We start from the raw sequence: 8,990 nt of genomic DNA, 5'->3' as shown, positions 1-8,990 counted from the left end.
TTTCCTCTCTCTCCCTTCTCTCTCTTTTTCTTATCATCTTGTTCGAAAGACTGGGAAAAGCAGAGTGAGAAATAAGATGATAAAAATGCCACTCTGATTGCAGAGAGTGGGGGAGGGGAGAACTCGTCTCCGCCCCTTGGCCTCAACCTTCTTTTGGTTCAAAGAAGTGGTGGGTGGATGGGTGGGGGGTCAGGGGAAGTCCAGAGCGTGCTTAAGATGTCTTGACCCTCTGCAGTATTGACTCTGGTCCCAAGAAATTGCTGCCAGGAGAGAGCTGGTGGAAGGCTGGGAGTCCCGAAGAGCCCGTGGGGTGGCAACGGGGGTCGTTCCCCCTCCGCGCCCAGCCGAGGGGCAGCTGCCGGTTGAGTGCGGACCCGAGAGAGAACCCCTGAGGAAGCCCCAGGCGGGCCGCGTTGGGCGTGTTTTGGTTTGGGGAGGCTGCGTCCGGGGGGTAGGGGCGGCCCAGCCTGGGGGCCTTACCACACCGCGGCTTCGTTGAGCTCCGGGTTGGGGTGCGACAGGGGTCCGCTGTAGCCGCTGGCGCCGCTCATGGGGAAAGGCGGGCTGGGCCCTCCGCTGAACACCTCTCCAGGCAGAGGGTGCAGCGCGCCAGGCAGGCCCGGTTCGGGGCTCGGCGTGTCCGGGTGCGAGATCATGTCGGTGAACCTGGGGTTGTCGGCAGCGTGCGGCCCGGCCAGCGGCGGCTCCAGGCCGCCCAGCGGCGTCGAGCCGGGCCCGGAAGCTGCCAGGAAGCTCGAGTCGGCGGGGGACTGCGCCTGTGATGGCGGGCCGTGCGCGAAGAAGTCGTAGTTGCCTCCTGGCGCGTAGTAGTCGCCTTGGTAGTCTGTGGAGGGGACGGGAGGAGACAGGAAAGGTGAGAGATGGCCGGAGCCCGGGGCGACCTGCCGGACCGGGAGAGGACACTAATGGGGGACAGCGAACGTGGCACTGACTCGAGGTTACAGACCCGCAGAGAGGCCTGCGGAGACCGAGGGAGAGGGAGAGCCCATGCAGGGAGACGCAGACCTGGGGTCGAGTTGAGGAGAGAGACAATGAGAGACACAGGAAAGGGGAGAGACTTAAGCTTCAAAAGACACGGGGATGGGACTGGAGAGCCACCGAGCCCGCGAAGCCCAGAGCGAGAGGAGCGGACTTTCGTCAGAGGTTCCCTGACTCGAAGATGGACAGAGACACGGGGGACACAGGGACAGTGTCTGAGAACCGCTGAGAGATAGGCAGAGAGCGAGAGAGGCAGACGCCGTGAGGCAGAGGGACAGTGAGAGATCAGCAGAGGACAGAGTGAAAGAGGACCCAGGAGGTGACCGAGCTGCGAGCCCCTGGGACCGGAGGCAAGACTAGAAAAGGGACCTAGAGACTGCACCGTGGAGAGAGTGGAGGTTGAGGAAGAAAGTCGGCGGGGTGCCAAGAGAAACAGATGAGACAGTGTGGGTAGAGACACACGTGAAAAATCCAGCGAGAGACCTGAGAACAAGACCGAAGGTCAGGAGAGAGATGTACCCAGAGACGGGGAGATCTGTCACAGACAAAGCCACAGATGCAAGGCAGAGAGTCCAGGAGAGGAGCAGGGCTTGGACGGATGCCGGGGCAACAGGGACCCGAGGACGCAAGGTTGAGACCCAGCAGCGATCATGCCAGGGAGAAGTAGGGATCTGGGCATCAGCCGGACCACGGGGGGGCTGGTGAGTTCAGCGAGGGCACGGAAACCTGGGTGTCAAAGTGCATTAGGCAGGCTCAGTGCCCCGTCCAGCACCTCTGCACCTGGCTGAGTACAGCCCTGCGCGCTCCAGGGGGAATGATGTCGTCCCACCACTTGCACTGGCCTTGCCTGGCCTGGAAACCAGAAAGCTGAGTCCCAGCGACTTGGGAGCCAAGGCGGAGGACTCAAGCCTTCTCCAGGTCTTGCCGGGTGTTCCATGGGCACCCCGCCCGGGGTAAAGGTTCAGTCCTACAGTTTCACTCTGGGGTGGGTTGGCCAGGACACCCAGGTTCTAAAGCATTTGGGAAACACTGAGCCCTTTTGAGAATCTGGTGATAGTTTTGGGATCTCGTTCCAGAAAAATGCACAAATGTGCATTCTGCTCGCAAATCCAGGAGACATAGGGACTCTAGGTGACAAACCTATTCATTCTCAACAAATTGTTTCTGACCCTCTCTCAAAGCCCACACCCCTGGTCCTTCCGGTCAGCCTGCTCCCTTCCCCCCAGGACAGCCCTTGAAGGATTTGGGCGTGCAAGCCCACGAAAGGAACACCTCGTAGCGCCGCACTGGTGACAACAACCCGCTTTGGACGCGGAAAACCAACGCTCCCAGCGTGCCAGGAGGCAGAAGTCTGTTCGGCAAACCCACACCCCCTGCTTCGTCTTGGGGTCTCAGTCCCCAGAGAGTTCTGGGCGCCCCCTGTAATCCCCTTTCCCTCTCCAAATCCCGAAATCAGTCCAAATGGAGGTGTCTGGAGGCAAGCTTGGAGATAGTTTGGGCCGCAGCTAAAACAGTCCTCAGTTACTTTTTTAATGAATCACTCGTTCCATTCTCTCCGAAACTGAAGCGAAAGGTTAGAAGCGCGAATTTGGGGCCCCTAAGGGGTTGGGATGGGGGCCGGCCAGGGTCCGCAAAGAGCGGGCAAGCCAGAAAGGGCTGCAGCCCCCGCGCGGAGTGCGCCGCCTCCACCCATATGGCGGCCGGGCCGGAGGTAATTGGAACAAACGCCGTCTGAAAAGGGCACAAAAGCCGCAGCTGGGGCTTTGTCCGCGCTCCCACGGGGAGCCGCCGGCCCGCCGCCCGGCCCCTTTCTCGTCCGCTGCCGGCCGCCGCCGCCGCTGCCGCCGCCAGGATCTCCCAGCGCGGATTAGGCGGGGTTCCCTCACTGGGGCTGGGGAGAGGGGTATTCGCCCCCCCCCCTCCACTCTGGGGGAAGAGAGACCCTCGTGTCCAGCAGCAAACGCGCGGTTAAAGGAGGCGACAGGATGGGTGGGGCGCACTGGCCTCAGGGAATCCTCGGATAATTACCCAGGCGGGGGAAAATTCCGGACTGGTACCGCCCCACCACCTCCCTGCACCCGCCGAGATTTTCTGCGGAAGGAGACAAAGTTAGGTCGAGAGGGTCCCTGAATGGGAACTCCCGGACGGTCCACCATCCGGGCTGCCCTAGGCACAGTAACCCGCCAACTTGGGCCCTGCCATCTCAGTGTCTCCCCTGAGAGCGCAGCCACATTTTGTCCACAATTTTTGAGGACCCTGGCCAGACCTGAAGATCTAACTAACCTCCCAGGCCTGAGGCTGTACAAAGCCCGTATCCATCTTCCCGGGTCTGCCGGTGCGCTGGGTGCCTGGCCCTCGGTATTGCTACTAAACCCATTTTTTTTTTTTTTTTTTCTAAGAGAAGTCGCCTCTCCCCAAACTGAGCTACTAGCCTCCCAACCCCGCAGGCCCGTGGCACTAGGAAATCCAGAGTGGAGATCCATCTCAGGCATATACACCCCTGGGGGCTCACTAAATTCAGACACTCGGGAACAAAGGGGTTGGGGCCTTCCTTGAGCCCATGAGTCTGGGAAGTGGAGGACAGGGAGCAAGGGCTGAAATGCCCCAGAGCACAGAGAAAATGCCCTAAAAACCTCAGTGGGGGAACGGAAATGGGTCTCCCCCAAGCAAATGGAAGAGAAAGAGAAGCGGTAACCAAGAGAAAGTTCACCCTGGGAACGTCAACCGCAGAACTGCTGTTCACAAACTTCGCAACCAGCCCCTGTAGCCCCGAAGACTGAGTGGATAACTGGATTGTTCCAATCCTTGAGCCTCCAGCTGCCACTAAACCCGGAATGCTTGGGGCTAGAGAGGACTTGAGAATCCTGTCCAGAGCACCTGTCTGAATCTGGGCTACTAGTGCTAGATGCTGTGAGCACAGACCCGGTGGCCCAGAACCCGAGTGAACGTCTTAGAAGCGGGCTGCGTGATGAATCCTGATTCCTCTATCCCTACGGCCAGCGCTGCCCTCCAGTGCCTGAGTTTTCACTAGTGCCAAACACACCAGGCCACCGGCAAGGGCAGGAGGGAGGTTGTGTGTCCGGTTGGGGCAAGATGCATGTGGATTTGTGAGTGCCCAAGTTGGTACGACGGGTGGGAGTGGGTAAGCCTATGGGTCTCTCCAGGTGTATTTGTCAGTGTATGTAGGTTGGAGTATACCTTTGTGTGGTCATGTGTGATCCTGTGTGTAGATTTGTGTCCCTGAGTTCTCAGAACTTGAGTGTGTGTGAGGGAGTGTGCCCATGTGTCCTGTGTAGGTGAGTGTGTCACTGCTTGGTCTGATGTGTTGATCTGTGCGCACTGCCCTATGGGTGAGTAAACCCATGTGTCTGATATTGCATTCAAGAAGTATCTGTGGCTGAGTATGAATGTGTTGATGTGTGCCTGTTAAGGTGTGTCCATTATTGTCCTGCGTGAATAAAAGGGATGGAGCCCCTGGGCAGCCAAGATCTTGGGGATGGGCCCTGCGCCCTAAGCCTCCAGAATGGGCGAGGGTCTTGGTGTAGGGCAGTGCATCCTGGGGCTCCTTACCTCCGTAGTAGGTGTATGGAGTGGACCCCAACATTTCAGACTCATCCAAGCGGCCACCCAGCGGACGCATGCGCCTCGGACTCCGGAAGAAGGCGTGTCTCCGGGCACCCAGTGCGCTCAGCTGTTTCATCCTGCGTTCTTTGGACCTTCGGTTCTGGAACCACACCTGGGACAGAGAAGGGGGCTGAGCTCTCGGTTGGGAGGGGGATCCTCTTCCTGCGCGGGGCCGCCCCCTCTGGGTCCTAGCGCCTTCTTCTCACCAAGACTGCCCTAGCCCGGGGGCGGGGGGGGGGGGGGAGCGGATTAGGCCGGAGGGGTGGAGAGGGGCCTCGGTGAACTAGTCAAGGGTGAAGGATTTCGCGGACCCTTGGGGCGACTCATAAAGACTTGCGCTTCCTGGTCCTTGGCCCGCCCCGCGGCATGACGGCTTTATAAAGGTCTCCCGCCTGGCCTGGCTCTGGTCTGGGCCCCTGGCTTCCCAGCCGGACTCCGGCCGTTTGTCTGTCTGCCTGCCCAAACATTGGCAGCATCGCCTCCTTCTCTGACCGGTTGATGAGAGGAAGGGAGGGGCCTGCCCCCAGAGAGTTTTAAAACCCTCCTAGAATGAGCAGGGGCGGGTTCAGAGAGGTGAAGTGACTAGTGACTTTGGCATCGAGTGTGACCAGCTGGTCCGGACCTGGACCGCACCGTCTGCCCTTAAACCCGAATTCTGCACGAAGTTGGGTGCGAGGCTCCTCCGAGCCTCCCAGCTCCAGGACGCTACGAGGCTGGGTAGGAGGGAGAGGGGGTGACCCGACCAGGGCCGCACCTGTATGACACGCATGTTGAGGCCGGTCTCCTGTGCCAGCTGCTCGCGGATGTGGCGCGTGGGTTTGGGCGTGGCTGCGAAGGCCGCCTTGAGCGTCTCCAGCTGCTTGGCTTTGATGGTGGTGCGCGGGCCGCGCCGCTTCGTGCCCGAGTTCTGCTCCTCATTCTCATTGTTGGCTGTCTCCTTGTCCGACGAAGTCGAGTTGTCCGTCTCCTTGGGGTCGTCCTGGAGCGGGTCCTGGAGGTCCGGGGACAAACTGCGGTCCGTACAGGATGACACTGCGGGCGGACGGAGTGGGAAGGGGACAGCGACTTGAGAGGTGGCTTGAGGCCTCTCCAATCGGGTAGCCGGTTCTAGCCGGCCCAGACCACCACCAGCCATGCTGGTTCCCTCCCAAACGCAGCGACAGCCCCTCCCCCCAGAGGCCCGGTGCCCGCCCACTCCCTCCAGGGGGGGGCTGGGCCTTTAAAGAGACCCTTTTGCAGCACTTTCCACCTAGTGCCTGGGCGAGGGGGAGGCACGCCCTCTAGAGAGCCCGGCCTTCTCGGAGAGGGGACGAAAGGAGGCTACAGATGCCCTCGGGCCTCGGGTCTTCCTCCCCCTTCCCATCTTCCAACTAGCGTCTTCCCGGTGCACGTAGAAATGACCAGGAGCTCAACAGAGGCGGAAAGGAGAAGCGCGCAGTTCCAGATTGGGGAAGGTGGCAACGTGGAAAAGGCTCCTGAACTGGAGGAGGGCAGGGAAAGAGCGGGTGTTCTGATAGCCTGTAGACTGGCTCCGAACGCGGTGTCTCTTCCCCCAGCACCTGGCCCCTGCCTTCCCCTAGCACTGCCTGGTGGGTGGTTGAGAGCGGAGAGCTCTGAGTGGCCACAGCACGCAGGGGCCAAAGTAGAGAGCGCCAGGCTGGGCAGAGGAGAGAGGAGCGGAAGCCCCCTACCTGAGTTGAGGCTGCCCTCCTTGAGGCTGGATGAGCTCAGGTAGTCATCCTTGCACACGAACTTGTTCTCATCGATGACGTAGAGCTCCTCGCCCGTGGACAGCTGCTTGTTGCACACCATGCAGGTGAAGCAGTTGAGGTGGAAGACTTTACTGCGGGCCTTGCGCACCAGGTCACTGGGCGAGATGCCTTGTGCACACCCTGCACATTTAGTGCCAAAGCGCCTGCAGACACAGCACAGCCTGTCAGCTGGGGCAGTCTGATGTCCCATCTTCTCAAGCCCCTGACCTTTTCCCGCCCTCCCTAGCTTTCAAGAAATCTCCATTTCCATATCCACTAAATGAGACCCCAATGCTGTGCTCCCTAGCTGGAGCACAAGAGATGAGACAAAGTCCCAGACTGCTCCTGGGACTGGGGCTGTCACGCCACATTCAGGTTTATTTGGACTCCCCCAGACTTAGAGCAATGGGCACAGCATCCATCTGGGGTACTCAAAGGCAAACTCGCTTTTCCAGGTCACAAAGGCATTTAAGCCAGGGAGGCAGGATTTGGACCACTTCTCGGCTTTGACTCCTAGATCCTTTCCAGTCTGCTGGGGTCCAGGAGGGGCCAGTCAGCCTAGCTGGTGGGGTCTAGCAATGGGGCAGGGAGCCCCTCTCCTGATCTGGACCTGAGCTGAAAGGAGGCTCCTTCTGCTGATTCCCAGCACCACCAGCGCTGGAGGCTTTCCAGTCCCCACTGTGGGATACACCAGCGGACACACTAGTCAGGAGACTGTGGACAGCAGGGCCTCCAAGCATGGACTCTGAGGAGCAGGGACCAAGTGCCCAGCCCCCTCACCCACAAATCCTGACCCTGGCAGGCAGCGGGGAAAATGTGACCAGAAGGCAATCGTATACTTGCATGGCCAGCATGCTCAGATCCCCCCCTTTCCCACATTCCTGGTCTAAATCCTTTTCTTTTTTCCCTGAGCGCTGGAAGAAGGGCAGCCTCCTCTGGAAATGGGAGGTTCAGATGAGCACTAACAGGGGTGAAGTGCAGAGAGGGGATGGAGAGGGCCCGGGACTTTGGGGCCCCACATCTACTTTCACCCAGGTCTCTAAACAGGGAGAATTTGGGTGACATTGATTTAGTGAGGGCATTAGAAGCCATAAGTCACTTTTGGCCTTATCCGGCAGCGTAATTGGCCATATGTACCTTATCAAAAATCATTAGGCACTTTGCAAGCATCACCACATTAGGGGCCTCGGTTTCCTGGGCCAGGGAGTTTACACGTGTAAAGGGGAGGCTGACATTTTCTTCTATTCAAGTTCTCCAGCGCCAAGCAGCTGGGGCAGGCGAGCAGCCTTGCTCCTCGGTGTGAATCACACCCCTTTCCCTGGGCGCCGGAATTCGCACTCACAAAGCCGGCTCCCGGCGCCGGGTGGAAGCCGGCAGGACTGAGCTGTCGAAAACCCCACAGCCTTCCGGGCCACCGCCTTGGCATTTCTCAGCTTGGGGAAACTGAGGCCCAGAGAAGTGATTATCCCTGGCCTGAGGGCCTCTGTGGGCAGCAAGGGGAGGTGACACAGGAAGGACCCCTCACCCACCCCCCTTTGAGCTCCTAAAGCTCAGCTTGAATTTCCTTGGCACTTTTCAACATGGGAGAAAATATTTAAGGAGTTGGGATAAGGGGATGAGGAGGTCAAGGTTTCCTCCCCCCAACATCAGAGGAAACCTTTCTGGCTGTGCCCCCTCTGGAGCTGGGAAGTTTGTGGCTGTCCATGGGGGGAAGCCTCTAGCCACCCCTAACTTCCCCCAAATCCTTCCTCTCAGAACTGAGCTCGAAGCTTTCCGCCCTGGAACCGCAGGGGCCGGAAAGGGGCATAGACGAGTGGGAAGCAAGTTTGTCAGGGCTTCCGCCCCCGCCGCACCTCCGCTCCAAGCTGGCCTGGAGGAGCAACCGTGAGGCCGCGGAGCAGCTTCCTGTTGGCTCCGCACGGGCCCGGGCCCTTTCCTTGAGTAAGGGCAGGGGGAGAGCAGTAGGCTGCCCCGCTTCCCCTTCAAGCTGGTGAGCCCGGGAGGCTTGGATGGGTTTCTTAGTTTCCCCTTCCCCGGCTCCCCAACGGGGCGCGCGCAGGTTGGGCGCGCAGGCTACGCGGCCTCTTACCTGAAGAAGTCATTTTTGCAATAGAGCTTGCCCTCGCGCGAGAAGCACTTCTCCGAGAGGTTGGTCTTGCACTCGCAGCACTGAACACATTTGATGTGCCACGCGCGGTCCAGCACGTTCAGCAGAAAGCGGTCGAGAATGGGCCGCTCGCAACCGGCACAGTGCACCATCATAGCCCCGCGCCCTGGCGGCTCGCGCCGCCTTGCCCTCCCTTTGGGCCCCCAGCCCCCGGGCCCCTCGGGCCCCGCCGCTGCGCTCCGCTTCTGCTTTTGGCCGCCGCCGGGCGAGTCCGGGCCGGACCAAGACTCAGCGGGTCAAGTCCTTGGGTGATCGCTGGCCTGGCACTGGGCCGCCCGGGGTGGAGTGGGGAGTGGTGGCGTTCACAGCTTCATGCCCCGGGCCGCGCGCCCCAGCGCTTGTTACGAGCTCCCCCAGGTGTCTTGGGTGGCTGCTGGCCTTGGCGCTGCGGAGCCGCTTTCCCCGGTGGCGGAGGCGCCAGCACTTTCCCCCACTTTCAAGCGGTCCCG

At 60.2% G+C, this 8,990-nt stretch overlaps 1 protein-coding gene across 1 annotated transcript; it reads right to left on the bottom strand.

Annotated features, from left to right (window-relative positions):
* Positions 1-476: 476 nt before the first annotated feature.
* Positions 477-8,636, bottom strand: LHX5 (LIM homeobox 5). Its single transcript, XM_066255064.1, has 5 exons — positions 8,464-8,636; positions 6,315-6,538; positions 5,378-5,655; positions 4,570-4,735; positions 477-844 (listed from the first exon to the last, which is right to left on the bottom strand). The coding sequence occupies exons 1-5, from the start codon at positions 8,634-8,636 to the stop codon at positions 477-479; spliced, it is 1,209 nt and encodes a 402-aa protein (XP_066111161.1).
* Between the last annotated feature and the right edge of the window lie 354 nt (positions 8,637-8,990).

The sequence above is a fragment of the Saccopteryx bilineata genome, chromosome 2, assembly GCF_036850765.1.
Source record: "Saccopteryx bilineata isolate mSacBil1 chromosome 2, mSacBil1_pri_phased_curated, whole genome shotgun sequence".
Lineage (NCBI taxonomy): Eukaryota > Metazoa > Chordata > Mammalia > Chiroptera > Emballonuridae > Saccopteryx > Saccopteryx bilineata.
Note: the sequence above shows the minus strand (reverse complement) of the source record. Positions and strands in the feature narration are given on the sequence as shown.